An 18,358-nucleotide genomic window follows, 5' to 3' on the forward strand; every position below is an offset into this window, starting at 1 on the left:
CTCACCCCATTAATACCTGTTAATCGCTTTTAAACAACAAGAAGTTCAAAATAAATTAGAGAAATCTCGAATCATGCAGTCAGGACTTCTTGTTGCTGTACTCAATTTAAACCGGCCGTCCCGGCGATGTCAACAAACTGAAGATAGGACTCTGAAAACTCTGAAAGCATCACAGACAGTGGGACTCGGGTGTTACACTCATTGTAGACAGTCATGACTCACAGAGTTATTTTCAGATTATATACTTTATATCTCATTTAAAGCCTTTAACTACAAAAGCACAATTACCTCAGAGCTTGAGCCGTGAGTGAGCGAGGGGACAACCAGGAAGCCCAAGTCAGATAATCTAAGGGGGCCTAGATGAGGTGCAAGGGCTAAGGAGGTCGGTTAAGGTTGTTAAATTAACTGTATAAATATTATGGTTATAACACACTATGTTCTTTATGTTTCCACTCAATCTGCCGGGCAATCAGAATCATATCCCGCAATCATCTCTGGAGTCATTCTGCACGCTGGAGAGAACGATTCAAAGGTAGTGTCCTTTGACCTCGTGTTAAACCATCTCTTTACAGATATACTGACTGACTATTCTGCACCAGTCCAGTTTAACTGTATTTCTTATAAAGGCTGCTGTAACCCAGGTTAATTAATTTGAATTTGATATTAGCCCTCTATTTTTTTTTCTTTGAAAGGGGAGTCAGTGAACCTCCATAACTTATGATTAATTGGTTTTCATTTTATTTTGTATTTATTTATTTCCCTATTTTATTTTTCTTAACATTCCATAATCTCACCTGAACTCCGCTAAAAATCTATCAACCAATCAGAGCTCATCCCACTTATCATAAACATCCGGTTCACGAGGTCACTTCCCCTCACCTCATCTCATCGCATGTTGCAGAGACAGAATTGTTTTGTTCCCTAAGACGGGACAACGAGTGTATGATTTACACAGCGGTGAGTTTGTATGTTGTGTTATTGTGTATAATGTTAAATGAGTGATAAATGTCGTTGGTTGTTTTCTCCTGCAGGAATCACGGGAGAAATTTTTATGCCGAATCCCCTTGGGACAACCCCTAATTTAAAACACCTTAAGCCTTGTCATTGAAAAACTTGGCATGTATTTATTTTTATTTGATTACACCGCAGGATTTCAAAAGGTAATCCCATGGTTAATCCTGTTTTGTAGAAATATAAGTAGATGATTGAGTAATTCCATCCAATTGGATATAGCCTAAATTTAAAGGTATATTTATGTTGTGTGAAGTTTAAGTAATGGGTTTTTCAATGAGATCCGATAATGAATATTTCAATGAATGCACAATGAATTGAATCACTGTTAATTTTTTGTTTTTTGTGTTTGAACCTTACACCGTGGAGATGGTGAGCTAAAACCTACGAGATCTACCCTGCTACAAGTTGATAGGATCTAAAAAGACATTCAAACACAGATCGAAAGATATTGACTTTTCTTTTGTTTTTTTTATGGACCCAAGAAGAGTTTTTTTGATGAAGAGGATATTTATGTTGGTTGTTTGAACTTATTGTTTTGTTATATTGGAAGTATTTTTCATGTGAAATACAATAATTATTATTTAAATTTACCTGTGTTTGGATTTTGTTGGTATTCACATCTGAGCTCCTAGAGACCTACCTTATTTCTTCCTAATTTAAATTTGACTTAAATGCACAATTAAAAAAAAATCAGCCCACATGCTACACTGCCATCTTCCTAAGAGACTACTATCAAAGAGAGCTTGAAGTCAAAGGACAAAAACATCTGGACGGCTGCATGAGAGGGGAGAGAAAGAAAAAAGAGAGGATGCGAGGAGGAAACAGACAGACACGATTTTCATGGTTTAAGTTGTGAGCTCGATATATAAACACATCTGATTGTACACATTCAGAGCGTCACTGTCCAGTTGAATTATTTGCAGTCTTCTCATGATCTCTGCAAACCAAAGAGGGAGCCCCCTAAATATAGGTTTCCTAATCCTCAGCCTTCCCGCGGACAGAGAGATCTGGATTAGCCGTCCCAGCTTCACAAACGCAGCGAACTGTTGGAGGCAATTAACCAAAAATGTAGATAATGCTGTATTTTTTTGTTTCTGCATGGGTGATTAATGCTGGATGCTCTGGATACACACCATGCTCGGAGGGGCCAGTGTATGTACACACACTGGGAGAATTTTCATACAAATAAATACACAGATAAATCATCTGTGTTTATTCATTTCCCCCTACGTCTGACAGCCTCAAACCTGATTTATATTCAGCCTCCGACTGCTTCCTGAGAGCACGTGTTGAGCGTGAAGGTGTGTGTGTGTGTGAGGCAGAGCGAGGAGCAGGTCGAGCAGCGTCTACCTCTTTGATGAGGGCCATGAAGCGGTTGCCGAAGCGCCAGGGTTTGTGTCGGTTGCACTGTAACGAGCTGACGGTGATCTGCTGAGACTGCTGCACAGCCACGGCCACCACGTGCACGGCATCGTACATCAGCGCGGCGTCCGTCTGCAGGCCGAGACAGAGGAGGGGGGCGGGGGAGAAAAACAGAGAGTCATTAACATGGAACACAGCACACACACACATCAGAGCGGATCTGCTCTGAATGAGAGAAATATCAATATCATGATGACTGAATCAAAGCCGCACATCGCACTCTGCATCTTCTCATGAGATGGACACAGAGACGTTAATATTCAATGATTCATCACTGACATGATAATGCAGAAATATAGCATCTGAAATAACCTAACTGCTTTTATGAAAACCTTTTTGTAGGATTATCTTTCTTGATGTCATGCTCACGATACGATACATGTTATTGTCCCCTTGGGGAAATGTGTGCATGTGACTCCAGGGTCGCAAGCAGCGCAGCGCCACCGGAGCAAATTTCCATCACAGGGTCGTCCTCACAATCTTTCACCAACCAAAATAATAACAACAGAACATGGGACTTAGTTTACTATAGTCAAGAGTGAAATCAGCATCACATGAGACGTTTATGCTTTTATATTTCAAGACAAAACCAACACACAAAGACAAATTTAATTTAATTTAAAAATGAGTAAAATATGAGGATTTGAACTCGTCATGTTATCACGTTTTAAGTGAGATGGCAGTGATTAATAACTGAACAGTATCTACATGTAAACAGAGAGTAACAATGAAAACTGAAGGAAATCAGAGAGAATATATAACCCACACTTATCAGAGTAAAATTTAGTTGTAGCCCCTCAAACATCAAACTCACATTCACAAAGTATCTTGTTAAAAATTTGAACCTGAACTGGTTGTTATTGGTAGCAACAGTTGTAGCTACAAACCTTTTGTAGCCTTCTATGTATGTACAGTATGTATGTGTGTTTGTATACAGTATATGTATGGATGGGTGTTTGTGTTTGTATGGATGATTGCATGAATGGGTGGATGGAGGAATGGATTGATGGATGATGGATGTTTGGATGGATGTTTGGATGGGTGTTTGTGTTTGTATGGATGATTGTATGGCTGGTTGAATGGGTGGAGGGATGGACAGAAAGGACACTTTAGTTTGATTTATATATGAACAAAACAAATTTGTTGACCACTACTTATCTACCGGCCCTTTGTTGTGATGCTTCTCATGCCTTGTGTGAAGCATTTTGAATTTTATTCAAATCTTTCCATTTAAGCATCGTTGCTGAAATGTGATCTATAAGGTAGATGTCCTTGCCTCGCCTTGCCTGCTCGAGCTTGGAGCCCTGTTTCTGTTTCAGACAGTCAATGCTGGTCACCAATTAGTAATGGCCACTTTGGAGTTCTAGAAATCTGCAGGGCGGGCAGTGAGTCATCACATAATGTACCGACCATTATCATTTTCTACAGAGCTACAGGTGCAATGTTTACCTTGTTTAAATGTAACCATAGTCTATCATCACTGTTGTGTTCCATAATCACAAGGCTGCAGATTCCTGACTACTGCTGCATTGCTTTCCATCAGAAACCAATTTATACAAAGGAGAAATAAAGAAGGGGAGAGAGAGAGAATATTTATATAGTGGGTCCAAACAGCAAAGTGCCAGTCATCCACGCTTCATGAGAGAAGCCTATAATTTTACAGTTCTTCTTCCTCTCCGTCTTCAAAAAACTAATTAGTGTTTGTCTCGCTTGATTGAAAAGCAATCAAAACAGCTCTCCACAGTTGTTGCATGGAAATCGTGCCCTGAGGTGCTCTGCAAAGCTTTTGTCCTGCAGGAAAACATCACTCTCAAACCTGTCATTTCTCCCCCGTTTGAGCCCTTGATTGAGCAGCACGATGCTGCAAGCTTAAGAGTCCGGTTTGGCTGTAATAGCTTTGTGAAGGCAAAAGCAGTGGGCTATTCGACAAGTGCTAAAGTGTGTGTTGGTGGATTTACGTGCATGGGAGATGTCCAGAGATGTTTCAGAAACAATCACAGTCAATAAGCTCGCCTTCCAGAGATCCGGCCTGGCTCTGGAGTGTGCGCCCGCAGGAGTGTGAGGTATTAATAATCCGTGTGAGAAGAAGGTGTTGAAGCAAAGGGAGTGTGAATTTGTTACTGTGTGGGTGTCACCTGGAGGCTGTTAAGTGTGTGTGTGTGTAGGGGGGCTTACACAGATATGGAGCATCATTTTTGCAGATGTGAGTGTCAACCAGCAGTGATGGGATGGATATAATCAGCTCGCTCTGAATCAGAGGTATTATGGAAAATAACCAAAGTGACGCCTGTGGTGGCGTTATCCAATTGGACAACAATGCTGGTTAGGCATGAACACGATTAGTCGCTGTGCCTCCATCGAGAATCTCCAATGGATTTAATTTAATGGAACTAGTACAATGTGAGGTTTCAGCTTCATGGATGTCATGGAAACCGGCTCACAATGCACGCTGTACGTTTCCCCTCTAGCCTCGTCTCTGACTGCTGTCTTTAACAATGTGGTGTTAAAGTCAGGTGATGTTGTATTTAGAGCTCGGAGAGGTGTAATATAATACGAGCAGATACAATTTGATATGATACAACACAAAATGATATAATACGATGTGATGATAATACCATATAAGACAGGGCAAGGACCAGGGGGCCAGACAAGCGAGTCCATTACAGCAGTACACAAGCCCATCATCAACAACACAAGCTTGTCATAAGGCTGTGAGCACATGACCAAAGATGTTCTATTAAACGGGAGCGCTCTACAATTCACTTAGCAGAAGCTTTTATCCAAAGCGACGTACATCAGAGAGTAAGAACAACACAAGCAAGGATCTAGAAAAAAGGGAACAAAGTCAGTAAGAGTAACGATCAGCTTAGAGTCTGATTGGACACACAGGTGCTGACAGGAAGTGACCAGAGGCAAAGCACAACATTGAGGGCAGTTCTTGAGAGCTCTAATCAGTATAGAAACCATCTTATAAGTCGTCATTATCAAACAAAAACCATCGTCATTACCATCATCATACCCCCCCCCCCCCCCCCCCCCCCCCCCCTCTCAGAGCTGAGGGCAGGAGCTGAAGCTTTTTGATGTTCACACTGTCCTCCCCCTCCCACCCCTTTAACCCCACAGACCCACAGGGACCTCATAACAGCAATGTGACACCCTGTCAGTCAATCCCGGCTCTGATTCTGTGAACAGTGGGAAGTCGAGGGGGATTTGATTTGATTGCTGGGAGAAGTTAACTTTAAGTGTAGTGTGGATTTGCCTGGATTGAGTCATGATGGTTTTCATTTTGGGGGTTTCCTAAAAAAAAAAAAAAGACTGTAACTGTTCGACCCCCAGGACCTACTTTTAGGTATTTTGGTGTCATGAAGACTAATGCTTAACAAAACATTAAGCAGCTTCTTTGGATTTCTTGAATTAAGGCCGAGTAGAAATGCTTTCGATTACAAGTCGAGACAGTCCACCAAAAAGTCCGAGATGGATTTCAGCCACTACAACACGACAACACAAATAAACCAACCGAAGCCTGCACCTCCTGCTGGAGCTTTTAGTGGACGCGTTGTGATCCAGCCTGGAACTCACTCCCAAATAACATCCGACACTCACCTGCTTCAAGAAATCCCTCAAAACTCACCTCTTCACCGCTGCCTACAACCACTAACCAGGGTTCCCACTCTTTCCCGAGCTGGTATGACAGTCCGTGATCGTTTTCTCTTTTTGTGAAGGATCTTTTCGCTCCATCCTCTCAACTAAATTGTAAATAAATATCCACTTTTGACACGAGGGGGGGGGGGGATTATGTAACAAACAGCTACTTTTATTAACATGTGGCGGTGAAAATGTCCAACTCTGTAGGAGAATTTTTAACACATGACTTTCCAGGACTTTTTACTTTTTCTCTCATTTTCCAGGTGTTTTCCAGTACTGGTAAACGAGTCAACTGTTTTCCAGATTTTCCAGGATGAGTGGGAACCCTGACTAGTCAGTAAGGGTGTCAGAGTTACAAAAGTATTCCCTAAATTAAAATTTGCCCCTTAATGAAAGTAAGCAGCCGAGTGTCTTCAGAGGCTGAAGAGGAGTAGAGGCTTTACTGCAGGAGTTTCTGGCAGCAGAGGTTTGTGCCGCCTCTCTGCTTCTCCCCCGTGCGAGCCTCACAAGGACCCGTCAGGCATACTCGCAAATGATTTAGCAACACCGGCACTTCACTCTATAAACATCTCATTAAAATCAATTATGTCACTCCTGAATGAAATTAAAGCTAAACGCTTTAAAAGCTGCTTTTCCCTTGTGTCAGCCAATATGAGCATTTACCCCCTGATGCTGTCTATTTTTCCACCTCATTGTTGCCTCTCTCTCTCTCTCCTGCTCCTCTCACAAAAAAGAGAGAGGAGGAGAGATTTATTAAATCTGCGAAAGCTCAGATTGATTTCAACAGTTTTTATGAATAGTTAAAATGCCCAGGCCTGACTTGGCGGCTGCTAAGTCGCCCCCCCCCCCCCCTCCCAACCTCCCAGCTCATCAACATTGCCATGGAAACAAAGTGGCAAGAAATAGCTTTTCCAGCAGACTGGGGCCGAGGGTTATCGTTCTCTGACGCCGGTTTGCAGCGAGCTCTTTGTAAAAGGCACTTTGCAGCGAGCAACGTGTGCACACAGAGAAATAACCTGAGAATTAAGGTTCACAATCAGCTTTTGAAGACAGATATAAAACAAGTACTATGATTTTTTAAAGAGCCACTGTGTGTGTTTCTGCAGTTTCTGCAGCTTTAACCTTTTTTAATTCCCAGTGCAGGATTTCAAAACTTAATGGTGCACCTTTGGAAAAAGTATCGACAGCCTCATCATGCAAAGCTGAACCTTATAATCACACTCACTGCCTGTCCCTGCAGAGCCAACAGAAGTTACTCACTGGAGCTTTTTACTAAACATTTTTTTGGTTGAAGTCAGTTTTTTTTTCTTGTTCCCAAAACCAAAAAAGAAATCGGCAGACGAGCATTCCACTACAAAGCTCCCTCTGACTGGAACAATCTACCTATAAAGATCAGAACAATAAATTCACTACACATTTTTAAGAAATCACTACTACCTTTTCTCACAAAACCCTGTTGCTACTTCTAATGGTTTATGTCTTCTTAACCCTTTAAAGGCTTTCTATGTGATTTTTCACACTTAAATATAATATAAATCAAGTATATCCTCTGAAAATAACTCTGTGAGTCATGACTGTCTGCAACTGTCTGACTCCTCCCCTCGTGTATAAAAGTTGTTTAATTGAGGGACCAAAGAAAAGAAGAATAACATACTGTACTCACTGCTTAACTGTGTTTCTAGATCACGCTCATTTCAGGTAAATTTACATGCAGTGTGAAGATACCAGCATAATAAAGATCGCTAGCATTAGCATGCTAACACAACAATGCAGCGCAAGTTGTTTTCATTTCACGCTGGTGCTCAAGGGCGACATCTGCTGGATCAAAAAAATCACATATAAAGCCTTTAAAATCATATCTTTTTGTTTTCTTGATTGCATTATATGTCACCATGTGCATCTACCTCTGATGATTTTAGTGTGGGGTGCTGCTGTGGCTTTGCGGGAGGGATACGTGGGCGGATGGGTGTTGGAGAGCCTTTATGTTTTATGTGTGTATTTTTGTGCTTGACTGTCTGTATCACACTGTACTGTTGTGTTTTTGTTTTTGTGTTGGACCCCCCTCGGAAACGAGATGGTTCATCTCAAGGGGCAATCCATCAAATAAACAGAGTTTCTCACACAGTGCCCTGAAATATTGTTCCCTGCAGACCCTGACTGGGACGGTCATTGCTTAAGTTCCCTTTGCACTTTTTTCCCATTATGAAATTATTATTGTGTTCTTTAAACCAATAATGCACCTAACACACAAATATGAATGTTTCTGGAGTCAAAGTAGAGGAGAAATCATATCGTCACTGAGCCTACAATAACAGCTTTATAAAGTCTGACATGTGATCCCAGTATAAAGCATATTGACCAGTTATGTTGGTTCAACACTTCTGGAATAACACTGGCTGATGAGATGTGGTATCGCGTGCGACAGATGTTCAAACAAAAAGGAACAGACAGAGGTCGAAGCTAGCCCCGTCTTTACATTTGGCCACGGGGGGACAGTGATGGATTTATTCTGAAGTTCCCTCTCAGAAAAGAAGCAGGGACACGGGGGCTAATAGTAGTCCTTCACAGTCAGGCTGGTAATAGCAGGAAAAAAGGAGGGAAAAAGGGATTGGCGGAGTTGGCGCTTTTATGGCTGATTTCTAAAGCGGTGAAGGGTAGCGGCTGAGGGGCCGAGGGCTCTGCCGGCCACGTGGAAAGCTGTGGTCACGCTGCTCTGGCTCCTTTGATTGAAACATAAACACCTTGAGAGATGAAGGCGCACTCGGGAACAAACCGGGGGAAAGTAGGTATAGTCGGAGTCGGAGCCTGTGTGTGTGTGTGTGTGAGAAAGAGGGAGGTTTAACATTAGACCGACCGCCTGAAGCAGCTCGTACCCTCCCTCCCTCCCTCCCTCTCTCGCCGCTCTGTGACCACTCGGCCCCTCCTCCCCGCTACTTGAAGGGATTAAAAATTGAGCATGTTTTGTACTCTTTTGGAATCTCTCAGAGGCCTTAGTCATGACTAGGTCACTCACTGCCATCAGCTATTTCTGCTATTCTCAGCACTGTACACACACAGGCTGCACCGATATGTCATAAATAATTTTATCCAGAGCAAGCTGAAATATTCTGCCGTGTCAGGGGGGACGGAGAGAGAGCTCAGATGTGAGTCAGTTACCTGCTTATATCTTTTACTGGCAGCCTGATAACAGAAACGAGGTGCTGAATCTTAACATATTAAAAGTCATTTTGATAAAAAAAAAGCCCCAAATCATCAGAAGGGGATACATCCTGATACGAGGTCTGATTCAGCACCAGAGGGCCAGGACAGCTCCTAGAGGTGAGACTCGCCGGAACGGTTACATTTAACTCAGGTGTTACATGCAGGTATTTTCATTTCCACGTCTGGGGTCTAAAAGAAGCTCTGGACTGTTTGTACGGTGGCCCTGAAGTGCAAAACACAGCGACAAATCACAAATCACAAAACACAACAGCAAATCTTCTAGCGAAAAAGGTAGATTCACGGTTAAGAATTGAAGATTTGTATTTGTCACATGCTCATACAGATGTGCAGTGAAATGTAAAGATGCAATAAACACTCAAATTACTAATTCACATAAATACAGCAATATAGAAATATAATGTCAAATTAAAAAAATAAATATTTGAATATACAAAATATAGAATAATGTGAACAGTGTAAAGTGTCCAGGGTGTCAAAGTGCAATGTGCAGGTAGGTACCTGCGGTTGACATTAATCGCTGCTGATTGGACGAATGCAATGTCTGTCTTTTTAACCAGAAGTAAAAGTTAACGGAGGAAGCGGAGCAGGAGGATCGAAAGTATCATGATGTATGATGTGCCCAAATTGTGGCAAAATGTTCTCTGACAGTAGAGACTCATTCTGAATCACGGATTGCACTCATGTTTTGAAATCAACAAGCGAAAGCAACATATCCTTCCAGTTAAAAAGACGGACATTGCGTCCGTCTTGGTGTTTTATTTATTTCTTGTGTCTTTTGTGATTTGTCGTTGTGCTTTGCACTTCAGGGCCACCGTATATTTTTTCTCATAGTCCACTGCACAGCTCCTACATGCACCTTTTTTACATTTTGTGTTTTTTATATTTTACATTTTTAAATTCTATTTTATATATTGTAGTAGCTTCTTATTCTGTATTATTTAAGTTGTTGTTAGTTCTGCTTTATTTCCTTGTTAATCGTTTAACACCAATACACCAAGTCAAATTCCTTGTATGTGTAAATGTACTTGGCAATAAACCCTGATTCTGATTCTGATTCTGATTCTGATGTTAGGCTAGGCCCAGTTGTCCCGTGCCGTGCTTGCATGAAGGCATGCAACATTTTCTTCTGGCATCTCGGGGCGTGACATCACAAAAACATCAGATATAAAAACACTCCTCAGAAACCAACACTAACATTAAAGCTGAAGCCTCACAGTTAGAGTACAGAGCCTTACTGTAGGTACTGATGGCCAACAGTTCGTCTAATAAACATGACTTCATGCAGCCAAAACACACTTATCTGCTCCCATCCTTTTTTTACATGTTGATATTTAAAATAAACACACAGAGGGAGAAACAGAGTCTGCTCTTCTCTCCGACTTCAGCAGCGACGACATTAAATCGACGGCAGCGATAGTGAGAAGAAAGAGCATGTCACTTATTCCCTCCATTAGCTTCATTAGTGCGGGAGGATGAGGCAGATTAAGACCGCAGCGGGGTTGGATGATGATGTGATTTGGCAGGGTTATCTGTTATTTCAGGCCCGGCCATTTTGGCGCCTGTGTTTTGGGCCGGGTTCTAATGTGATGTGATGCCCGGGGCCCTCGGGGGCCGCGCTGCTGCTGCTACCAGCCTCTCTGATTAAAATCTGCTCTCACCAGCCAGTCTCTCCGTCTGGATGCCCTCACGCTCGCCCCCCTCTCATCTCCATCCAGCACTGGGCTGCTTTTTTATTTCTTTTTTACTTCTCATCCCACATAACGTTTAGAGCACGATGCCATGAGTCTAGAGAGGCAGATTCAGATCAGACTCTTCAAATGCCCACACCTGAACACTTCAAGGGAAAGGGAAAAAAAATCACACGTTAAACTAAATGTGAACTAAAAAAGTAATCCATAAGAGTAAAGTTCAGCAGTCAAAATAAGCCTTATTTAATAACATTAATATATGTCGGTGAATTGCATAAAACAGGGGCCATGTTGGTGCTGGTGGCTGTAGTCCTCCAAGCGGGCGGCCCAGGTTTGAATCCAACCTGTGGCTCCTTTCCCGCATGTCTTAAAACTCATTTATTCAATCTGGCTTTTATATAGTGCTTTATATCAATTCAAATCTTAACATTATTGTATTGTCTTTTTTATCCTACTACAATTTTAAATATTCTTCTCCTATGTATTAATTTTAATATCTTATTGCTTTTATGTGTCGTATTTTATTTATTCATTTTTATATATTTGTTTTTAATTCTTATTGGTGTGCATTAGTCTCTCAATGATTTTATGAACTACTTTTTTGTCAATAATTTTCTGCACTCTTGTAAAGCACTTTGAACTGCAATTTAATTTGTCTGAAAGGTGCTATAAAAATAAATAAAGTTTGATTGATTGATTGATGATTGATGTCATTCCCCTCTCTCTCTCTCTCCCTGATTTATAACTCTGTCCACTGTCCTGTCTCTACAATAAAGGCGCAAAAGCCCAAAAATAAATCTTAAAAAAAAAAGAAGACATTAAAACACTATGAGACAAAACTGATAGTGAAGAAAAGTTAGGAAATACAACACAAAATACGCATGGGTAATGAAGGGATGTACAAAAGGTCACAATTATAAATGAATCAAATATTCAAAAAGAGCAGCCTGAACGAGGGACGTCGGGGTTAAGAGTGCGAGTCGGTGGAAATCGCTCTCCTTTTTCTTAGGTCGAGCTGCAGTCATGAAAAAGGTTTATTAAAAAAAAAATGTTTATTCATATGCCGAGAGTTAGATTCAAAACTTAGCAACAAAAACCTGAAACAGAGATGGATATATTTGAGATAAACCTTTTGACATTCCTTTGCACTGTTTTGGTGATTCTTTCCACCAGAGATGGGTACGATGACGTCGTTATTTTAGTAACGTTTCACTGCTCATGCACCAGCGTACTCATTGTTTTAGGCTACAACAGTTCAACTCAGTTAGCGTTACATGCACCATGTCAGCTGAAAAAGACAACGACAACTTGCAGTGCAAGTGAGTAGAGTTAAATGTATCACAAAACTACTTGTTTGATGCTTAACCACATGAGCTTAAAGGCACAAAGAGAAACCAGCCGAGACAAACGAGAGGACGTCTCACAGCTAGCCCTGTTAGCACACATCGTTGTGGTGATACCAGATAAGATTGGCACGCTAATAATGAAAATAGTGATTTCAGATATGCTCCCATTAAGTTTTGTGGAAGAAGAAAGCTTCCATGAGCTGATGCCGTTTGTCAAGCAAGAGTACAAGCTGCCATTAAAGCAAACATCAGCTACAAGTGATGAAAAGACGGATAAGGACACGGCAGCAGCATTGGAACGTGTCTCCAACCATTGAGTCATGTGTTCATTCAAAACTGGGATTTGAAGGCCGATGTCCTGCTGGTGTGCAGATGCCTGATGAGCAGCACATTGCAGACAAAAAAGAAGTCTAACTCAAAGCAACTGCCGGGGAGCAGGTCATCCAATTTAATCTTTAGGAGGAATGATGAGGTAATGAGAGTTCTCAAATATTGAAATGAAAATTCACATCCCTACTTTGCACCAATCCATAATCTCTACAAGCAGATCTCAACATTGGTCCCCACTTCACCCAGCCCTATGTTCCCACATTTCTAAGATTTCTTTTGCTGCCCTTCATTCGACCGATCTGACCGGAAGCTAGTCAATGCGAGGCCTCTGTGCTACTTAGTTTAGCTTGTTTATTTAAAAGGATAATGTGTACTTACATTAAATGTTTTCAATAAACGAAGAGATGGGCGCACCAGATTTAGCTAAAAGATACATTCCATCTGTAGTCCATTGCTACTGGATAATAGGTTGGGTGTAATTGGCTACCAAATTGGGAGAAAGGGGGAAAATCTGATACATATTTCTGAAAAAGGAAATGTGGGAACATAGGCCCGCTCCCCAGCCATCACTGGTCCTTGAGTGTTGAATAAGTTGGCAGGATGAGGAATGTGACACAAAGACTGGGACAGTATCAGAACGGGGGGGATAAGGTCAGCACTTGAACGCACCACCGCCAACGACAGAGACAGAAAGTATTTGGAGAGGAGCTAAAGACAGCTCGTTGTCCCTGTCATCACCTTTTCTCTTCTGCTGTGACTCACTGACTCATGAGAGTCAGTTTGTGCCAGTTTTGGAGCCTTCTTCCAAAAAACAAACACCATTTCATCGTCAGCCAACATTTAATAATAGAGTCAGAATCATGTTTCCCCCCACAGCGTGAGACTAACTCTGCATCATTCATTGCACACAGGGTTTTTACTAACATCTACATAAACCCATGAAAGATAAAAAAACAGACAAACTTTGATTTTTTTGTTTGTTGTTTCAGAGTGTTTCAAAATGTGCTAACAGGGCAGATGGAGGTGACAAAGATGCTAACTCCTCCACTCCTCCACCTGCCCGTCACTGTAACTTTAATGAATCCTGGGAATCGAGCCGAGGACGGGTGTGCGTGGGCGTCGAGCCACACAAGAGTTCCACGAGAGTCTCTCCGCATAAAGAGACTAATGACACTGATTGGTGCTTAAATTTATGGTGTGTGCTTATTGGACGACTTGATAAATTAAGAGTTGGACCAGTGTACTCAGCGTGGTCACTTGAATCAGTCGCAGCCCTCACTCATGCTGATATCCTGTTACACTTAAGATGAAGTGGATGTGTGGAGCTTCGGGGCAGGTCGGAGCGGTTCTCACTGCTATGAGCCCGACGCTGATTCAAGAGAGTCCAAATGTGGTTTAATGCTCCGTGTCCCGTGGATTTTAAACCCACACAGTGGCTTGAAAATCACAGTGGGTCGGGAATGTTTCACTGATAAGAAAGGATGTTTTACAACAACCTTTATTATGTGTTAATGTGAGGAGTATATGTAGGAGTTTATTAACTAGGGGTGGGGAGAAATGAGATTCACTAAAGTATCAGGATTTTCTTAATGGATGATGTTAAAATAAAAAGTTCTCCCCCCAGGATCGATACATGCCTTGTTTTCACAAAAGAGTCTTTCAGGTTGTTAATAAAACTACAACTCTGTGTCGTTCCCCATCAGTCCCCCTGCTCATCAAGGAAGGAAGATTTATTGATGAGGAAATGAGCTGTTATCTTTTGGTCCATCCTAACTGAAAGAAGATCACAAGTGGAGAGTGGTTTCATGTCTGTGTTTGTCCAGTTTCAAACAACCAAGTCGGATAGCTAGCTAGAAACATGTATAAATAATCATAAAGGACATAGAGTGCAACAGGAATGAGTCCTAAAACCCGGACGTAAATTAAGTTAAGAATTTATTAAGATACGTGGATTAGTTTATCGGAGATCGTCTGAAGCATAACGCTAGTGACGTCACAATCATCCGACCGTTGTGTAGTTAGCTTGTAGCATAACGTTAGCTTTTTACTTCTGTCGGCCGCATTAACGCTTCAAACATCATAAAAATGGCGTTCATCTGTGAAGATTATCCTGCTGAACAAAACGCCTACGCTTCAGAAACGTGCGTTTGCCACAGAGTTTATTTTCTGCAATGATCCAAAATCCAATGCAAAACTCCCATAGATTGACTGAATAGAGTCTTCATGCAGGTGTTGTCGTTCGAGGTCGGATTTGGAATCTCATCAAAACGAGACGGTCACACTGGAAACCGACGCAGCTGTGGGAAGTAGTCTCTTGCGCGCAGCGTTCCAGAAGTTTCACAGACAGGAAACCCGATCATCAGATGTTCAAAAAGAACTGCAGACACGAGGTATTCCATACTTTGAAACTTTAGTTTGGTAAGGTCCTAGAAGCTCACCCAGGAGATATAGGGAGATTGGTCAAACTTGCAGAAAAGTTGCGGTTATTACTTTTCAACAAATGTATCCCTAAGTGCTTTACATCAACATAAATCAAACAGCAACAACATGACTCCCTCCCCCACCCCTATCCCACAATCCAAAAACTAATGTAAAAATAACTAGATAAGAACAGGTACTGAGGAAATGCTATCACCCAAGAGACCCGTGTGATCCTGTGTGCGGTCATGGAGGATAGAAATCTTTGTGGGAGATTTGTAATATCTTGCACATTATGTTTTTTAATGAATTAGTTGAGTTTGAAGACAGAATCAAGACTTACTATCCTGACATGTTGAGTTGTTCCTGCTGCAGAAACACTTTGTAGGATTTAGTCGGTAGAAAGCGACAGAAGAACAATTTGAAGAAATGGCACTTGAAGAGTCTGAAGCAGTCAAAGCTTTTTATTCTCTATCAAGTTGCAAAGCAAACGTAAAAAAACCTTTTTTGGAACTAAAAGAGCAGACTGTGAGATGGGAGCAGAGCAGACTGCCTGCAGGCTCCTGTTTATTTCTGCAGCTCTGCCCGCGGCGAAGACTCCAGATGGGTTTTAAAAATCCTTCTCTACACAGAAATCAAATCTTTTTTTTCTTTTGCTAAATCTTTCCCATGGCAACCACTTTCCACCTCAATATTTGGCTCTGGTGACCACTCCCCGCTCATGTTTTAAAAATGATCTGTTAAATTACAAATAATTTTGTGGAGACGTGGAGCCCGAAATGTTGAAATCGAAAAAAAAAAGGGAGGAAGTTACAATAAAAAAAGAAGGCGGGAGAGCGACAGCAGTTCCGAGTTGTGTGACAATAATGTGCCTCAATAGGAGGGGAAATTGACTGTGTAAAAGCGAATCATTACTGTGGCTGCCTTTCCTTTTGTAATGACAATATGTGTCTCTCCACATCCCATCAGCGAACATGCCCCCTAAAACGACGGCAGGAAATGAGTCCTGAAGATGACTGCTGGCTGCCACTGAGAGCGATCGGGATGACAACTGGAGGAGCGCTACAAGCCATTAACAGCAGAGCCGGGCTGGGTATGAACATTGTATCAGGATTCTTGACAGGGAGTCGGGACACAAAAGGCAAGGGCTCATGGGATTGAAAGGCATCGCAGTGAAAACGGGAAAACAACAAGATCACATCAGTCGCATGCCTGAACAGATTACCGTAGAACAAGTGGAAAACATGGAGAGTCAGACGCTCTGACAGAAAGATGAACTCAGCTCTGTGTACAAATCAACATCAAACCTTTGGAGAGAGATCTCAACTTAACCGCCTTGAAACATCAAGGCCAAGCTTTTCATGTGACATCCACTAGGGTCAGGGTCTGGACTGGCAGTCTGGCATACGGGACGTTTTCTGCAGAATATGCCCGCTGTCTCTGCAGGAGAGCATGGTCTGCTACTGCATGCAGGAACAGGTGGAGGAGGAGAATAGAATAGAATAGAATAGAATAACTTTATTGATCCCAAACTGGGAAATTGCGGCGTTACAGCAGCAGGTTGTCCAAACACACAATATTAGCAAATAAACACAATATAATATTAAATACAAAGTAAATAAGCACTAAAAAAATCAAAACTCAGAATGAGAATATATACAACCAGGATTTAACTAAGCAAAAGAGGTGTGTGCTGCCGGGAAGAGAGCAGGAGAATCAGGTGTGTGACAGGGAAGCAGACGTACTTTGAGGCCATGAGGATAGCATTAATGAGCTAACGTAAGCATGTCTGAGCGGACAGTGACTTTAGTCTGTATGGGAGCATCATATACGACAGTTCCTCGGGTGTAAAGATGAAGATCTAGATCTGTAGCCTCTATGAGCTCTAATGTCTGAAATATAAAGTTATAAAAGTTGTTTGGGCAGCAGTAGCTCAGTCTGTAGGGACTTGGGTTGGGAACCAGAGGGTAGCCGGTTCAAGTCCGGATACAGACCATTATATGGAAGTTGTTCTGGTAGCTGGAGAGGTGCCAGGATACTTCCCGAGTACTGCTGAGGTGCCCTTGAGCAAGGCACCAATTGAATGAATGAATTTTCATTAATATGAAGTTAAATAACTTTAAAGGAGATCTATTCTGCTGATCCATATTAAAATACATATAATGTTACGGTGTTGGATGTCCAAACACAAAACCTCAGCAAATTTTTTTTTAATCACAACATACACAGTTGTTGGACGTAATCCCCCGGAAGTAGTTTCTTTCTGCTCTGAACGAGACACTCTACGAGAACTTGGCGAGATGCCCCTTCTGTGGACGTATCAGAGCAAAGCATGAAGCAAAGATGTAGGACACGCCCACCCCGGCAGCTCTTTCAAGGACACGCCTACCCTGAAGCTTGCTCAAATATCCCTGTGACTACAAACAGAGCTGACCAATCAGAGGAGAGTGGGCACGTGGGGAGGGCGGGCCTTAAAGAGACAGTAGCTGAAATGAAGCGTTTCAGGCAGAGGCTGAAATGAGGGATTTTACAGACGCCAGTATCAGAGAAATAAGGAGGTTTTTAAGCTACACATCTCACAATACTACTCAACAGGTGTCCCAAACTGACATAACTAATGGTGAAAGTGAGTAAAATAGATCTCCTTTAAGTATTAATAGTGCAGCAGTGTTTTCTGAAGAATATTGTATTGGTCTAAATAGCTCAAATACATTGTTTTATTACCGTATGTCATTGTATCTGACATATCCAATTAGCTAATCCTCAGGGTCGGTAAATATCAGACCAAGTCAGTCAATCTGTCAATCAAGACACACACTGATCAACCCCGGAGTAGACTCTGCAAACAATGGAGACTGGTGAGGGCTGGAGGGAAGTATTGCACAGCACTCATGAGAATAAAAAAAACACACAGAAACAAGCTGCACCGACAGATTCACAGCACACCGAGCAGCTTTAGGAATATATATATATATATGAAGTTTTCTTCATCTTCACCTCAAAGGAACAGATCTCTCACTCCTTAAATTCATTAGCTACGTTGAATAGATTCCTCTCTCTGTTCAGTGGAGTCTCCGCTCTTTGTCTGCTGCCAGATTACTACAGCTACTATTTTTGTAATCAATTTTCCCTGAAAAGCGCACACTGAGGATGTCCCACTCTCCCCTCCTCCAGCGATAATTTTTTTGTTGTTGTCGGTTTGAAACGAGCGGCTGATTAAAATAGAAACAATGATGCAAGTTTCAATTCACAAATTGGAAAAAAAGCTAATCC

The 18,358-nt window shown here is 41.8% G+C and overlaps 1 protein-coding gene across 3 annotated transcripts in view; it reads right to left on the reverse strand.

Moving 5' to 3' along the window:
* grik2 (glutamate receptor, ionotropic, kainate 2) overlaps positions 1-18,358 on the reverse strand; it is a 244,756-nt gene that overhangs the window by 88,277 nt on the left and 138,121 nt on the right. For all 3 annotated transcript variants that reach the window (XM_065957485.1, XM_065957487.1, XM_065957486.1), the window contains one exon: positions 2,365-2,508. In XM_065957485.1, the coding sequence (XP_065813557.1) occupies positions 2,365-2,508 (144 nt within the window). The remainder of the gene's footprint in view (positions 1-2,364; positions 2,509-18,358) is intronic.

Source organism: Labrus bergylta, chromosome 8 (assembly GCF_963930695.1).
Source record: "Labrus bergylta chromosome 8, fLabBer1.1, whole genome shotgun sequence".
Taxonomy (NCBI): Eukaryota; Metazoa; Chordata; class Actinopteri; order Labriformes; family Labridae; genus Labrus; species Labrus bergylta.